Source organism: Chenopodium album, chromosome 25 (genome assembly GCF_948465745.1).
Source record: "Chenopodium album chromosome 25, dcCheAlbu1.1, whole genome shotgun sequence".
Classification (NCBI taxonomy): Eukaryota; Viridiplantae; Streptophyta; class Magnoliopsida; order Caryophyllales; family Amaranthaceae; genus Chenopodium; species Chenopodium album.
Genome location: NC_137858.1, coordinates 18,132,913 through 18,150,849, shown reverse-complemented (window position 1 = coordinate 18,150,849; position 17,937 = coordinate 18,132,913). Strand labels below are relative to the sequence as shown.

The window sequence follows — 17,937 nt, the reverse complement described above, 5'->3', positions numbered from 1 at the left end:
CACGTTTAATCTAGGCCACAACTTCTACCCATTTGTTTTCCATCTAAAATATTGCAAACTCCCAAAAAAAAAAAAAAAAAATCTTATTTTTACAGTAGTACTCGCACTCCATTGAAAACCCATTAGTGTTGCCGCCATTAACATCGCGCGCTTTCCCACCACCACGAATTCCGATCATCAGCCAATCTCAACCGGCCAGTGCTATTTATTCATCTCCATTTTCTAATTTGTTCAATTTCTGTGGGTTTTATTGGAGAATTTCTGTGTATTAACCCTAACAATCGTCCATCGAACCGCTCAGAAACACCACTTAGCCACTTCACTGCCGCTCTTCCACCCAGCCCGCATCTACTCGTCAAGTGTACGGAGTCAAATTGTGTTAGGCAATGTGTCGTCTTCTTTATTTATTTTTTTAGTTTTAATTATACAAATCAATTATGAATTTCGTACAAAATTGAATTTCGTATACAAAATTGAATTTCGTATATAATTGTGTTGTTAATTTTCTTGTAAAATTATATAATTATATATGATTAATGTTTGTATGTGTGCTAGATTATGAAGTTTAACTAGTATGCATCAATTACCTAAGTTGTCAAGTTATACTGAAGTTTTTCCTCTAATCAAGGTTTAGATAATAATCTCATAAATGATAATATACCCATTTAAAAAAATTCACTTAAAATAACACATTAAAGTAAATAAAATAAACAAGTTGTGAGTATAAGAAGAATGAAGCAGAAAAAAATAGTTCGACTTTGTTTATTGATGTTGCTCTGCTTATAACTCATAAATAGGAAGATTGCAATTACTTTTAAAAAAATAATTTGTATATTGAAACTAATGGATTGATGCACTTAGTTTTCTAGAGTAGTTAATAAGAGTGCCCTGTAAAGTGTTAATAAATGGCTATTCCTCTAAGTTACTTCTAATTGCTTGCATATTTTCAAATATATTTATATGTATTGTTATTTTATTTTACTTTATCTTGATTACATTAATTCGTAGAAATGGATCAAAGTTGGATATCAAATTCAAAACCGGGTGACCCACGTTATGAAGCTGGAATAAGGGATTTCATTAATTTTGTTGTTCAGAATGCTGGAAATCATTCTAAGTTACCATGCCCTTGTTTCAAATGCCATAATTTTTTGTATAGATCAATAGATGATATTCTTGGTCATTTGTCTAAGAATTCTTTTGATAGAACATATACTCGTTGGACGTGGCATGGAGAGAGTTTGGAGGAAAATCCTACTAGTGATTTTAGAAATAATATTAATGAAGGGTTAAATTTTGATGAGGGTGATAGGTTAGGGGACATGATACGTGCAGCTCAAAATAAGTTTGATGACAATCCTGCCACATTTGAAGGGTTGTTAAAAGATTCTGAATTGCCCTTATACCCAGGTTGCAATAAGTACACAAAATTATCAGCTTTACTTAGATTATATAATTTGAAGGCTGGCCATGGATTAACTGATAAGAGTTTTACTGCAGTACTTGAATTAGTGAAAGACATGCTTCTGGATGAGAATGTCTTGCCAAGTGGTACCTGTCAAGCTAAAAAAATATTGACTACGATGGGCTTGCCTTACGAGAAAATCCATGCTTGCCCTAATGAATGCATACTATATCGAAAAGAGCAGGAATCCTTAAAGAATTGTCCGGTATGTAATGCCTCACGATATAAGAAGAAAGAAGGCATCCCAGCCAAGATATTGTGGTATTTTCCTATAATTCCACAATCCAGACGTCTTTTTTCGAATGCAGAAGATGCTAAAAGATTAACATGGCATTGCAATGGTCGAAAGAAAGATGGGTTACTTAGACACCCAGCTGACTCCCCACAGTGGAAGTTTATAGATGGAAAATTTCCAGAATTTCGTAAAGAAAATCGAAACTTACGCCTTGCATTGTCTACCGATGGTATGAATCCTTTTGGCTCCCTTAGTAGCATGCACAGTACATGGCCAGTAATTTTGGTTACTTATAACCTACCTCCTTCATCAATTATGAAAAGGAAGTACATGATGCTTTCTTTGCTAATTTCGGGGCCAAAGCAACCGGGAAATGATATTGATGTCTACTTGGCTCCCCTCATTGATGATTTGAAATTGTTATGGGATAAAGGTGTAGAAGTATTTGATGCATATCGAAATGAAACGTTTAAACTAAAAGCTATGTTGTTTTGCACCATACAAGATTATCCTGCATACGGTAATCTTTCAGGGTATACAGTAAAGGGGGAAACACCTTGTCCCATATGTGAGGATAATTTGAAGGGAACATGGCTATCAGCATCTAAAAAGATGGTCTACCCAAAAAATCAAAAATGGTTACCTACTGATCATCCATACCGCAAAAAGAGAAAAGCTTTTGATGGTGAACAAGAATTGGAAAGAAGGCCGATAGTATTAAGTGGCATGGAGGTATTTGAAAAGGTTAAAGACATTCAGATTACTTTTGGGAAGAAGCATAAATCTACACTTGTTAAGAAGGGATATAAGAAATGTTCTGAATTTTGGCGCTTGTCTTATTGGAAATTCTTATTTGTGAGGCATTGCTTAGATGTGATGCATATTGAGAAAAATGTATGTGATAGCTTGATTGGAACTCTTTTGGATGTCCGTAAGAAGACCAAAGATGGTGTTAATGCCAGAAATGACTTGAAAGAAATGGGGATTAGAAGTGAACTTCATGTTGTCGACCGAAATTCTAAAACTTATCTTCCTCCCGCAGTTTATACACTTTCACGGAACGAGAAAAAATTGTTTGTGAGTGTTTAGCTTCAGTGAAAGTGACAGAGGGTTTTTCTTCTAATTTCAGCAACCTTGTTTCGATGGAGAATCTGAAACTTATAGGGTTGAAGTCTCATGATTGCCATGTTCTGATGCAATATTTGTTACCCATTGTTATTCGATCAATTTTACCAAAAAATGTTCGAAATGCCATTATTCGATTGTGTTCTTTCTTCAATGCCATGTATGATAAAGTCATCAACCCTAAGGACTTAGATGATTGGGAAAATGAAATTGCAATCATTATTTGTCAATTAGAGATGTTCTTCCCCCCTTCGTTTTTTGATATTATGAAATTGCAATCATTATTTGTCAAGACTAAGAAAAAAATGGATGTACCATAAACAATCTGGAAGGTTAAGGAGAGGGGCACCTAGTTGGAAATATCCTTGGATAACACAAACAATTTGGGACAGATTTGTTACATGGAGTACTTCTGATGACTTCAAGGTATTTCTTTGTTGCCTTTTTTTTATTATTTTTATATAATCTATTTGCATACAAGAAAAAGTTGTGAGCATATTCCTTTTTTTTTTATTATTTTTATACAATCTATTTACATACAAGAAAAAGATGCGTGCATATGCCTTTTTTTTATTATTTTTATACAATCTATTTACATACAAGAAAAAGATGTGTGCATATGCCTTTTTTTATTATTTTTATACAATCTATTTACATACAAGAAAAAGATGTGTGCATATTTTAACCATGAGCCATTATCATCCAAAGGTTCTGAGTGAAAATGGTCGAAAACGGTCAAAGCATAAGACATCAAGCTATCGAGGTGGCCGACTTGGGTATCAATATTACAGAGACGAGATAGTAAGTTTCAATATACACTTTTATTTTTTTTCAATTGGTAAAGGTTGTGTGAGACTTAGTTAGGCAAAATAATTTTTGAATGTCATAACATTATTTATTAAACTGTTAGGCTAAAGAATTTTTGAGAAAAGGGATCCATGTCGATGAGGTGCCTCGACATGAAACCTGGTTGAGAGCTCATGCACATGTGAAAGATGGAATATACACTTTTAGTAATCCAATAGATGAAGTTACATCAAATGCAATTGTAAGTGTTGTGTTGATTACTTGATAATTAGTTGGCTCTAAACTAGTCAGTTCATAACTGGTTGGCTTTGTTGAAGTCAGAATGAATTGAAAGGTCAGGCTGAAAGAGGTGAAGTGGTTTTTCACAGTCGTCGTGATGATATTTTGGCAAGAGCACTAAAAAAGCCGGAGCGTGGTGGACATGTCAGAGGTGTTGGGTCTGGAATCACAAACAAGCAATACTTTGGGTACAGCAAACCTACACCACCTAGCCATATGCATGCACAACTCACATCTATGCAGTCGCATATAGCGATGATTCAAAACCAACAAAATGTCTTTATGTCTTGTATGATGTCAATCCTAAACCCCGAGCAATTAAAGCAAATGAATCAATTTCAAACTACTATAGGTGGAGGTGGGTTTCTTGGCATTCCTAATGGACAACATGGACAATTCAATGATCACGTGAATGGTAACTTCGGTGGTATCAACTACCAATCACAGATAATGAGAGTTGGTAGTCAGAGTACTGCCCAAGGTACTAGTTTGGCTATGGCTAATTTGGAGCATAAAAATGGTTTCTTTACCCAATTACTATCAGGTGATATTAATGGTCAGGTTAGACAAGTTATTTCAAGTCCTGAATTACCTTCATTTGAACATGAAGAGCAAGAAAAGGAGCCAGAACAAGCTGACCCTTATCATGTGTCTTGGCCCACTAAAGACAATGTCCCCGTACAATGAACAACTAGATCAATCTCCACAACACAAGAACTCTGCTATTTCTTGGTCTGAAATAGACAATAATTTGCATATTAGTGACCTTCCCGGGGTATTATTGTTACTATTATTTCCACTTCTTTTCGTCAAATTGCAATTACATAAATCTGTTTTTGTAAATGAATATAACTTTTATATGCCCGCTTTTTTATTCTTTGACTAAGTGTATGCCTTATTGCCTAAATGACAAGGGTATGCATGATTGTTGCTTGGCCATTGAAGATAACAAAGAAATCAAGATTGTGGCCACTGGACAAGTGTATATACCAGGGAAAAACCTAGCAGTCAAGAATCATTTTTTTGATGTGTCCACTGAAAATCGGCGAGTCTCCATAATTAATGACATTGAACCGACTGCACTACTTCCATGTCCTATTCAAGATTTCCTTTACATTTATGAAGCAAAGGAAACATTTGTTCCATTGCCGGCTCACTTGATTTTTCCAAAAAAAAAGGTATGAATATTTATGTGACTAATTATTTTAATTTGTCTTAATATCATTATATTTAACGTCATTACATGTATTGTGTATATAAATAGCTAGAACAAGAAAAAGAGGATACCTCTATCTTGCAATCTTCACCAAAACAAGCATCATCCGAAAAAGAGTATATCATTGATGATGCGGATCGAGCAAAGGTGAACTCAGGTTTGTTAGAATTGTTTATGGGTAAAGCTATGGAATTGAGAAAGAAAGATGAAAAGATCATAGTAACAATTCCAAATAGTGTGTTCAATAATGAGATGGATGTTAGACTTGATTTTTCTAAAATGCTTGATTGGTGCTTCCAAAAAGAAGTTGGAGCATCTCACATGTTGATTTTCATGAAGTAAGTGTATATAATTTTCAAATGTTTTTTTTTCTTTCTATTTTTTATGTCTTAAGTAAATTACCTTTATTATTCAAGAAAAAAAATGATAACTTTTATTACTGTCATGTATAAAATAATTTTTTATATACTTATGTGTAGGTACTTAAGTGAAGTCTGTCAAAAGGAGAGTGTGGCAGGGATGTATGGATTTTGCGATGTTAATTTTGTTTCTCCGTTATCCCCAACAGTAGAAGAGGAGGTTCGCTCTGACTACTTGTGTAACATTTTTGGGTGCAATGGAGGCAAGAATATCAATCAACTATTTTTTGCACCGTTTTATGAAAAGTAGGTGATTTACCTATGTTTTTATCATTCAAGAGAAAGTTTTTTAAATTAATTGCTAATATTTCCTACTGTTGTTTGTATGGAATCATATGAAAATGAATGAATATGCAGTTTTCATTGGACATTAGCTGCGATAAGTCCGTGGAAAGGTACAGTGTTTTGGCTTGATTTAGCAGGACAAGATGACATTAGTGAATTTGCACAAAAGACCATAGCAGCGTATGTACATTTTATTATCTATTTTAGTTGTATTTTTATTTTATAACATTATCATTCTACGTATGCCTAATATATATTTATGATTTAATAGGGGACTTACAAAATTTAGCATAATTCATCGGAAGGATATCAAGAAACTAAAGAAGAATCCTGGAATTGCTTGGATTACCCCACAGGTATGTAATTAACCACTTGTTGCTAATTGTGAATACCTTAAACTATGTGTTCAAAAGTGAATCTTAATTAATCACTAGAGAAACGCGGATATAAGTTAGAACCTAGATTTTTATCTTCTTGTTGTAGTGATACATTACATATCCTATGTAAAATATATTAGCTTTTTTAATTTTCCTAGCACTCAAACCATGAGTAAAATGAAACGTAGTACACACCCAAACAATGAAAAATGTGTAAACTTAGGACCTTGTTGTATGATTACAATCGTTTACGTAACAATGAACAATTACATTTAACTTATTTGTATATTTATTTTTTTTCTGTATTGTAGTGTCCTCGTCAACCTATAGGATCCAAAGTATGTGGATATTATGTATGTCGTTACATACTAGAGACTATTGAAAGTAGAGGACAAGTAGTTCCACCGAAGGTAAATCCTTTCATACATTTAAAGGCAACACTCTTAATTTACGCTTTGCTGATATAAATTCTAATCCTTGTTTTTTTGTAGTATTTTCCTCGAGTTCCTACCACTTACTATGAAGAAATGATTGATGAGATACGAGACACTTGGGTTACTTATGTTTTGAAGCAAAAACAAGTCAACAATTACAAGTCTGGAGAAAATGGATCTTGATCACTATTATCTTTGTTTTTAATTTGTGATTGAGAAAACATGATTATTTTGTTGCTTGATATAACAGTTAGTACATACAATGCGTTTTTTAGTGGATAGTTTTGGTGGTTTGAATTTTTGAAGTTAGGTACTTATTAGATAAATGCTGTTAGTTTGGATGAATTGTAAAGCCACTGCATTGTTTTTATATTAAATGATTATATAATGCTTATTATTATGCCTACAGTACACTTTTGATGTATATACATTTTTTAGAAAATAAAGCATGCGTGGCAGGTTCATTTTATAATGAAGATATTTAATATTATTAATATATATATATATATATATATATAATATTATTTGAAAAAATATTAATTAAAAAAAAGAACAAAGAAACCGTACATCTAATATTAAAGGTTTCCAACAACGACCTGAATCACCAGATAATAAGAAATAAGAAACCAAATTAGTGAGAAATATGGTATCTTATCTCTTAATGTTAGACACCATAAATCTCAAAAATATGGTTTCTTATCATTTAATATTCACGAATCAAGAGCTCATTTAAGAAACCATATCTCTTAAAAGTATGGTTTCTTACCTCAATCTAACTAACCACACAAAAATTATGGTTTCTTATGCTAAGAGACCACTGAGATATAAACCATACATTTATTGGTCTCTTAGGCATATTTAGAATGGTTTCTTTGCCCTTTTTTGTAGTAGTGAAACCCTCAATGTAGTCACAAATTACTTGTTACATGTACAAATTTGGCAATTGTTGAGTGTTAATTAGTTGAGCTTAAGTGGTTTTATTGCTTAGTTCTTGTATATGACCATTGCTAGAATTATTTATCCAAACTTTCTCAACTAAGGATCGAGAGATGAACTTAAGTTAGCTCCCTTATGCTTAATTATTGATTTGAAATGCCATAAGAATAGGAATTTCTAGTCAAGGGAATGTTTATGTCATCGTGATTATGCTTTAACACTTGCTTTTTTCTTTGTAACCACGAGAGTAGGTTGTATTCATGATTCAAGTAATCCCTCTAACTTGAGAGAGTAGTTGGGGTGCTTTAGATGACTTCCCCTATTTTATCCCCTTAATTTACCTTGATTGTTACATGCTAATGGTGATTTGTGATGAAGTTGAGTGGTATAACCCAAGCCCTAGAATCCTCTAATTATTGTTAATCTCCCCTTAGCTTTAGTTGATTTGAACTAGTGCATGTTATTTAAAACCAACCCAATTTCGAGTTCATTTAGCTTATTCAAACGGTAGTATCTCGCTGGTTGATTCAACGCCTCGCTTAGGTTAGACCCTTTCTTACCCTTTCTATTCGTTAGTGAGACCAATATAGGATATATATTATCTTTGGAAGGCTCGACGACAGCCTATCATGGGCAAACAGTACAAGCTTTATTCAAAGTTTTACTACTAGAACTACCACTAATAGTAGGCACTAACTTGGCAATGTTTTTCGACTGATGTTCCATACGACGATGCCACAAATCAAATGTAGAAACTTTTGGATTTGTCACCATTCATACTTTAGGAAGTTGCCGGAAGTAGCATAGTCCATTATCCGTTCACCGGCTCTAATCAGGCCTCCCTGAGTGTTGGTCTAGTATATGTAGCACATAAAGAGTCAGGAATCAGACAAAACAATGTGAATCATCAATCATTTTAGGCACCGATATTAAATTTCAATTTAATTTGGGGACAAATAAAACATTCTCAAGTATAATTCTATCCGCCAAATACACTTGCCCCTCCTTATAGCCATAGCGTGGGCACCATCTGGGAGACCCACGAGACAGGGAGAAATAGTTTGCACATCCATTAAACAAGATTTGTCACTGGTAACATGATGTGAAGCTCCGATATCCACTATCCAAGACAAAGAGAGAGGGCTCACCGGTCATCTTATCTTGTTGTTGAGTATTAACCATATTCATCAGGTTGTAATTATGATAAAGCCACAAGAGTGTCATGGGAAGGCAAAGGAGAACCATCGATAGGGCTGCCCACGACATTAGCTCATGCCGTAGGCCTATTAGAATCCGCGGCAATAGCAGTAGTTATGGACGAGGCAGAGGCTGCAGCAATAGAGGACCTGCTGCTAGGAGTGGAAGCTTGCGGACCCGAGGCATTTCCCTTCTTACCATATTTCTTTAACCACAAAAGGGGGTAGCCTGTAGTATATAACAGTCGAAGTTGTCACTGAAAGGAATGATGTCCTTCGAACAAGTGTACTATTTCGTTAGCGGGTTCAGAATTATTAGAAAGCTAATATATTCAGTAAGGTCAAGTGATCGGAATGCCTGGGTGGAGGCCGCTTCCGATCAGTAATATTAATGGATAATTAATGTTACAGCTTAATCTTGACTGAACCCTTCGGGTCACACCCAAGCATTCAACAAACCGAAACGACGAATTAATTCGGAAGGAATTAATGAGTCGACCGAGTAATATTTATTTAGACGTCGAAAATTCGAGCTTAGAGCGTCGAAACCGAGCGTCGGAAGTCGAGTCGAAAAATAGTGAAAGACGAGACGAGAAATAGTAATAAATCAACAAAATACCAAAATACCCCTAGCATCGGAATGCCCAAGCAAACAGAGTGCTAAGGGCGTATAGCCTAGCATGGTGGCTAGCATGCGCACCAAGCCGAGCCTAGGCTGGCTGGTGCGTGCTAGCACACTCATGCTAGCATCGCAAGGCTAGGCGCTGCCTAGTGCGTGCTAGCATGCTAGGCGCAGCCTTGTGCGCGCAATGGCTAGCAAGCCATGCCGCAACAAGCTGCTGGAGCTAGCACGCTAGGCGCGCCAGCTTGCCACAGCTAGCAGCAGCATGGCTAGGCCATTGCTTGCTGCCTAGCAGCGCTGGCCAAAGCACAAGGCCAGCAGCAGCAGCCCGCACAAGCATGCTGGGCGTGCTGGCCAGCAGCGGCTGGCAGCCCGCATGCGAGTGCTAGGCTTGCTGGGCTTGCTGGGCGTGGCTGCCACGGACAGCAGCACATGGCAGCCCACCTTGGCTGCCTTGGTGCCCAAGGGTGGGTGCCATGTGGCTTGTGGTCCTTGAGTGTGTGGGGAGTGAGGTGGCCGGTTATGGGAGAGGGAGTGGGGAGCAAATTTGGTCCCCCCCTTCTCCAAGTGGTCCTCACCTAACCACTCACATGAGCTTGCCACTTGTTGATTTATTACTAGCTTGATTATTGATTTTATTTTAGCTTTAAAATAAATTGGAACAATCATACTATCCCACATTGATGGGAGAGTAAATGATACTCCCATCATTTCCTATAAATACCCAAGTATGGGCATTGGGAAAGATGCTTGAGTAAGAGTTGGAAAAGGCATCACAATTAGTGAAAACCTTTGAACTCAATATAATTACTCGGGTTTTGTTGGTCGGGTCTTGCTAACCCCAAGACATTGGACTTAGTCGGTTTTGTTGGTGCGGGTGGACTTCGTTGGAGGTCTCCGTGCGAGCGGGACTTGAAGCTTTCAAGTAAGAGCTCATTTGGAGCGAAGCACGCATCAAAGGTAATTAGCTTATCTTAGTCTTGTGATTAATTTAATTATGTTTATGGTTTTATTTATTGCGAGTGCGGTCTTGGTTTTGGGTTTGTTTCCGCGGTGAGTCGGACTCACCAAACCCCAACAGCGGTATCGGAGCCTCGCTCGTTTATTTTAAAATCATAATTTTTTTTCAAGGTGTCTTTATTGCTTATTTTTTCTGGTTTTAAGTTGCTAATTAGATTAGTAACTCGTTTTTCAAATTTTACCTCGTATTAGAGCTATCTTCAGCTCCCGAACCCAGATTTCGACCCAAAAATAGTGAATTTTGGGTGGAAAAGGTGTTCTGGAAATGGTTTTCCCCTTGTAGGACTCGGTTTTTAGCCAGAAAACGACCAGAAATGCATTTTTCGAGGGATTTTTCGTTTTGACGAAAAATTTTAAGTCTTTCTAACCTTGAAAATTAATTGCATATTTATGGTGGTTATGTAAATGGTTCTTTCCTTATTTTATATGCAATTTTAGACCACTTTAAGCATGATTACTTGGTAGTAATTGGTGCTTGAAAGTTTGGTTTTATTTTTCACATAATTGCAAATTAATTGCATTAAGTGTGAAATAGTTGTTCTTTGTTGCTTCCAAGTATTAAAGATTCAATCTTTACTTATGATAAGTGATTGAAACTTTGAGTTACTAAATTCCATGACTTTTGGTTAAACTTTGTTGATTTAATCATTTTTAGTTGATTGGAATCATAAAGTTTAAAACTTGTGATAGAAATTGGTTTATCTTCATATTGGAAGATATAATTTTTCATGGAGTCACAAGTATTAAAGTTGGAGTCTTTATTGAACTTATGTTCATTTTTCCAACTCCCTTTTATTTTGTCAAAATCTCAAGATTAATTTAAAGTGATTAAATTAATAGTGAGAATTGCCCTAATTTATTTTGTTACACCAAGTTAAACCAATTTTATTAAAGAATGATTCTTGGTAATAAATTTGGTTAATTGCTTTGGATGAATTATTTAAGTTGGACTTGTTATTTTTCATTTTTCCTCAAAATTGATTCTAAAATTAATTTAGAATTGATTTATAATATCACACACACAAAATTCGATAATTTTCGAAGCATTAGCACGCAACACGAGGCCTAAGAACCCCGAGCTAGCTCTCGGCCAGCTGGGCTGCTCACGCAACCCATATGTGGCTGCCGAGGCTGCTGGGTGCTTCGTTCTTAGGTGCGTGGTGCTGTGCGTCTGTGTGTGCGAGGAAGGGCGTGGGCTGCTGCTCGCTGCCAGCAACATAGCGCACCAGCCAGCAGCAAGCAGCAGCATGGCGCAGCAGCAGCATAGTGCTGTGCGTGCTGCTACGCTTGGCTCGGCTGGGCGTGGCGTGTGCGAGCACAAGCAGCCCATGGGCATGCTTGGTGTTGCGGGGGTGCGAATGGGTATGTTACGAGCTTGTTGTTCGGTACGTACGATCCCATAATTGGCACAATAACCCCGTGTTATTAAGGCGATGCTATTTTAAAGTTAATTTTAGCGTTGCTTAATATGTAAATAAGGGTAATTTTGGGTTCCAAGTCTTAGTGCTAGGCACTTAGACATTATGGAATACGTAATTTTGCTTAGATTGTCGTTTTAATTATTTTAATTATTTTGTTTATTTAATTAAAATTTTGGAGGCTAGGCCTCGGGTTTTTGAGCGACATTTGCAAAATTAATTTTGACAAATATTTGGGTTCACCGACTTAATTAATTGGATTAGTTAAGATTGGATGCGGAATTTAGTGGGAGCGTCTCTTAGTTATTACCATAACCGGTTAAAACAACTTTGACTAGTTTAATTAGGCGTGTTAATTGGATTAACCACCTAGATTAATTACTAGTTCTCGCGCGGTTTTATGCATTGTTACTTGTTTGATCGTTGTAAAATGCATGGGCCATTCACAGATAGTGAATGGATGAATGGAATGTAAAATTCTCTCACAGGTTTTATGAAATGGCAACTAGTGGGGCCCAATTAGGATAGAAAATACGGACTGTGATCCGTGATGTATTTTTGTAAATCTAAATACGGTCTGCGAACCGTTGAGTATTTTTGTACCTTAATATTTAGATTAGTCCTAATCGTAGATACTAGCAATTATATTATTTGGTCAAGTCTTGAAGACGGGGTTCTTAGAAGACGAAGCCATGAAGTTGCAAATGAAGACCTTTTGAAGACTTGAAGATCTCAAGGGGTCATGCTAGTTTCCAAATGCATCTCTATTTATGTTTTCGATATATATTTATGTTTATATATTAGAATTATATGTTAGATGCATGGTTAGGATTTCGAATGTTGAGATGATTAATTAAGTTCACTTAAATCAACCAACATAGAAACCCTAGGTCCCTTAAAATTGAGTAAAACTTGCCATTCCAAAACACACTTACCAACCGAACGAGGGTAGTGGTGGGCTACGCCAAAGCGAGGCATCACTACTTCTCCAAGGAACGTAAGGCATACTGGGTATGCAAGTGGTTTTGGTTATACTCAACGATATGAGTGATGGAGTCCTAACATGTCGTGGCAAAGTGAATAAATTGTTTAGAGAGCATTGGATGCGACGATTTATTCAACCAAGAATGGCTTGGAGCCATTAGCAAAGCGTTGCTTACCTTAGGAGATTGAGTGTTAAGACAAGCCAAAGCATGCTTAACCACTCTTTGTTTCTTTGGATCTTGGAATCGACTTATTCTCACCAAAATTGGGGACAATCTTTAATGTGTGAATAAGACGTTTTAAATAAGTTTGATTAAAATGCATGATTTCAATCTTATTTAAGTATAATGAATGGTTTTTCATTGCAAATTCTTTCAATTGTAGAATCATGTCTTCAAATAACTCAAACAACCAATTCTCGTTACGCTCAATTCTCGACAAGGAGAAACTGAGTGGGCCAAATTTTCTTGATTGGCAAAGGAATTTGCGAATTGTTCTCATGCAAGAGCAAAAGGAATATGTCCTTGATGAGGAAATGCCCGAGACACCTAATGAGGAGGTAACTCAAGCTGCCCTAAATCGATGGCAAAGTGCCAATCGAGATGTCAAATGTATCATGTTGTCCACAATGTCTCCTGAGCTTCAAAAGACTTTCTTTGAAAAGGAGACGGCTTTTGAGATCATTTCTGAATTTGCAGAATATGTTCCAAGAGCAGGCCCGAACTGAAAGGTTTGAAACCCACAGGCAGATCCTTGAGAGCAAGCTCAAGAAAGGAGAGCCAGTCAGCCCACATGTACTCAAAATGATTGGATTGTTTGAAAACATGGGAAGGCTTGATGCGGGGTATTCAACCGAGATGGAAATTGACATCATTCTCCACTCGCTGCACAAAGGCTATGATCAGTTCAAGATGAACTATAATATGCATAGCATGGAGAAAACCCTAACCGAGCTTCATGGTATGTTGAAGCAAGCTGAGCAAACGCTCAAGGATGAGGGAAAGCATGATATGCTCATGATTAAAAAGGGCAAGCCGTTCAAATTTTCGGGCAAGAAGAAGAAAGGCTTTAAGGGGAAAGGTAAGAAGAAAACTTTTCCGCCTAAGTCTAAAGCTACCAAGGATAAGAGGGTAGCGTCTTCTAAATCTGATTCCGAATGTTTCTACTGTAAGAAGAAGGGACATTGGAAGAGAGATTGCCTCAAGTTCAAGGAAGATAAGAAGAACGGAACCGTTGCTTCTGAATCAGGTATATTCGTTATAGACTTTCACTTGACTAGCTTAACATCATGGGTATTAGATACCGGATGTGGCTCACACCTTTGTTCCAATTCTCAGGGACTAAGGAACGCTAGAAGGCTAGAGAAGGGAGAGATTGAACTCCGGGTCGGCAATGGAGCCAGAATTGGTGCCGTATCCGTAGGAACTCTCAGTTTGTCTTTGCCCACCGGGCTAGTTTTGGAACTCGATAATGTTTATTATGTTCCTAACATTACCAAAAACATTATTTCAATTTCGGCGTTGGACGCCAAAGGTTTTGAATTTCGAGTAAAGAACAAAGAATGTTCATTTTATCTCGATAATGTTTTATATGGTATTGCACATTCTGAAAATGGTCTTTATGTGCTTTCATTAGACAAACAAGTTTATAATGTGAATAATGATACCAAAAGAGCTAAGACCATGGAGTCAAATCAGACTTACTTGTGGCATTGTCGTCTTGGCCACATTAACATCAAACGCATCAAGAAAACTTCTACAAGAAGGTGTTCTTGACTCTTTCGATTTAGAATCGTTTGAGAATTGCGAAGGATGTCTATTAGGCAAGATGATTAAACAGCCATTCTCCAAGTTGGGAGAAAGGGCAAGTGACTTATTGGGTCTTATACATACCGATGTATGTGGACCAATGAGCTCAACCACAAGAAATGGACATCGATATTTCATCACTTTCACAGACGACTATAGTAGATATGGCTATGTCTACCTCATGTCGCACAAATCTGAATCATTTGAAAAGTTCAAAGAATTTCAGAGTGAAGTTGAAAATCAGCTTGGCAAGAAAATCAAAGCCCTTCGATCGGATCGAGGTGGTGAATACTTGAGCCAAGAATTCGATGACCATCTGAAAGAAAAGGGTATACTTTCAGAATTGACACCTCCAGGAACTCCACAATGGAACAGAGTATCCGAAAGGAGAAATCGGACCTTGTTAGACATGGTACGATCAACAATGGGTCTTAGTGATCTTCCTATCTCTTTCTGGGGACACGCACTTCTAACTGCGGCACTAACACTGAACCGTGCTCCATCAAAAGCTGTAGAAAAGACTCCATATGAATTATGGACGAAGAAACCTCCTAGGTTATCTTTTCTAAAGATATGGGGATGCGAAGCATATGTCAAGAAATTGATCTCTGACAAACTTCATCCCAAATCTGACAAGGTTTACTTTGTGGGCTACCCAAAAGAAACCAAAGGGTATTACTTCTACAACAAATCGGAGAACAAAGTGTTTGTTGCTCGCGATGGTGTCTTTTTGGAGAAGGAGCACCTTTCCAAAATGACAAGTGGGAGGAAAATCGAACTCAACGAAGTTCGTAAGGATGAGCAACAAAATCATAATGACAGTCAAAGTGCTCAAACAGCATCTGTTGACGCAGGTCAAAATGATCAAAATGTGCAAAGTCGAACCGACAATGCAAATGCTCAATCCATTACCCTACGTAGGTCTCTGAGGCCGAGATCTCAACCTGATAGATATCTTGGTTTAGTATTAACCGAGAATCAGGACATCCTGATTATGGATGGAGATGAACCAGCAACCTACAAGCAAGCGATGGCAAGCACCGACTCTGCTAAATGGCAAGAGGCCATGAGATCTGAAATGGATTCCATGTTTGAAAATCAAGTCTGGGACTTGGTTGACTTACCCGAAGGTTATACACCGATCGGATGTAAGTGGATTTTCAAGTTGAAAACCGACAAAGATGGAAATGTATTCATTTACAAAGCTAGATTGGTGGCAAAAGGTTACAGACAAGTTCATGGTATTGATTACGATGAAACCTTTTCACCAGTCGCAATGCTTAAATCCGTTCGGATCCTCCTAGCGATTGCTGCATATTACGACTATGAAATATGGCAGATGGACGTCAAAACCGCCTTCCTTAATGGTTATTTGGAAGAAACTGTGTATATGACACAGCCTGAAGGTTTTGTCGACCAAAACAATGCTAGGAAAGTTTGTAAGCTTAAGAAGTCCATTTATGGATTAAAGCAAGCAAGCAGAAGTTGGAATCTGCGTTTCGATGAAGCCATCAGTAAGTTTGGTTTTATCAAGAATCCAGATGAATCTTGTGTTTACAAGAAGGTCAGTGGGAGTGACATCGCCTTCCTAGTCTTATATGTCGATGACATATTGCTCATTGGAAACAGCATTCCGTTGTTAGAGTCTGTAAAGGCCTGGCTTGGAAAGTGCTTCTCAATGAAAGACTTGGGAGAGGCTCAGTACATACTAGGCATCAAGATCTATAGGGATAGATCGAAAAGGATGAGTGGATTGAGTCAAAGTACTTATATTGATAAGGTACTAGCTCGATTTGGCATGGAGGAGGCCAAAAGAGGTCACCTGCCAATGTCACATGGCATAACCCTAAGCAAGAAGCAGTGTCCACAGACACCTGATGAGCGGGTAAGAATGAATTTGATTCCATATGCTTCGCTTATTGGATCTATCATGTATGCCACGATATGTACTAGGCCAGATGTGTCGTATGCCTTGAGTGCTACGAGCCGTTACCAATCAGACCCAGGAGAGGCGCATTGGACTGCGGCCAAAAATATCCTAAAGTACCTGAAAAGGAACAAGGATAAATTCCTGGTGTATGGTGGTACAAAGGATTTAGTTGTGGAAGGTTATACCGACGCAAGCTTCCAGACAGACAGAGACGATTTCAAATCGCAATCTGGATATGTGTTCTGTCTGAATGGAGGGGCGTTTAGTTGGAAGAGCGCAAAGCAGAGTACAACTGCAGATTCTACAACTGAAGCCGAATACTTGGCAGCTGCTGAAGCAGCTAAGGAGGCTGTTTGGATTCGTAAGTTCGTTGGCGAACTTGATGTTGTACCCTCTATAAAGGGTCCAATAGCCCTCTATTGTGACAACAATGGAGCTATTGCTCAGGCCAGAGAGCCTAGGGAACATCAGAAGGTCAAACATGTCAAGCGGCGATTTCACATGATTCGAGAATGGAAATCAGAGGGTGAAATCAGAATTTGCAAAGTTGGAACGGATGACAATGTAGCCGATCCACTTACTAAACCTTTGCCTCAAGTGAAGCACAACAAGTACGTTGAGGCAATGGGAATCAAGCATGTAGGAGACTGGCTTTGATTTCCTTGTTTAGTGTTTTAGTTAATTTTGAGAAAAGTTAATGTAAGACACTAAGGAAAACCATTCATGTTTTGGAGTAATATAAAATTTCATGCAAAATTTTATTACTCCGTTATGCTATTTAATTGTGGTTTAGGATTAAATAATGAGTCCATTCGATTCTGAGAATATTCAAAATAGGGTATCAAGACCAGTCTTGGTAAGGAAACACCTATTAAGTGAACATTGAATATTATAATCGAAAATTATCCCTAATCAAGGTCATTTAAACGATAGACGATTAATGACCAATTGAGATTAGTGTGTAGTCTGATTTATAGCACCGTTTCATGTGCTACGAGGACATGATTGTCATAAATCATTTGCACAGGTATTGGTTTAGAACCATACTGGATCGACCTATGAGAATACTTTAAGAAATTAAAAATTTGTCATAAGTATACTTCTCATTATGGCTATCGGAACCTATTTCCTCGACCATGAGTAGTGTGAGTTCTCTTGTTTGAGTACTAGTTCGCTTTGATGTTGTCAAACGTCTGCCGTAATAGGGGATTATAACGGCAACACTCGGGCGGCTAGGTCCTCTCAGTAAGAGGAGCTACATTACAAGACTGGGAATGTCCCCCTAGTAAAATAGGGAAGATGTCTTTGTTGTATACAAGGCCTCTCGTAGAGCGAGACTGTAAAATGCATGGCCGTGCTCGGATGGATTTTAGAAATCATC

The 17,937-nt window shown here is 37.5% G+C and overlaps 2 protein-coding genes and 1 long non-coding RNA gene across 3 annotated transcripts; all 3 read left to right on the top strand.

Annotated features, from left to right (window-relative positions):
* Nucleotides 1-1,010: 1,010 nt before the first annotated feature.
* LOC145613830 (uncharacterized) lies at nt 1,011-2,789 on the top strand. Its single transcript, XM_081668876.1, has one exon. It carries the CDS (start codon nt 1,011-1,013, stop codon nt 2,787-2,789), a length of 1,779 nt encoding a protein of 592 aa, XP_081525002.1.
* Nucleotides 2,790-2,842: 53 nt separating this feature from the next.
* LOC145613829 (uncharacterized) lies at nt 2,843-4,598 on the top strand. The gene is made up of 5 exons (XM_081668875.1): nt 2,843-2,985; nt 3,119-3,251; nt 3,534-3,626; nt 3,736-3,873; nt 3,954-4,598. Exons 1-5 carry the CDS (start codon nt 2,843-2,845, stop codon nt 4,596-4,598), a joined length of 1,152 nt encoding a protein of 383 aa, XP_081525001.1.
* A 1,343-nt stretch (nt 4,599-5,941) lies between these two features.
* LOC145615614 (uncharacterized) lies at nt 5,942-6,614 on the top strand. Its single transcript, XR_014107301.1, has 3 exons — nt 5,942-6,011; nt 6,103-6,187; nt 6,520-6,614. It is a non-coding gene; the product is annotated as an uncharacterized LOC145615614 (long non-coding RNA).
* Nucleotides 6,615-17,937: the final 11,323 nt, after the last annotated feature.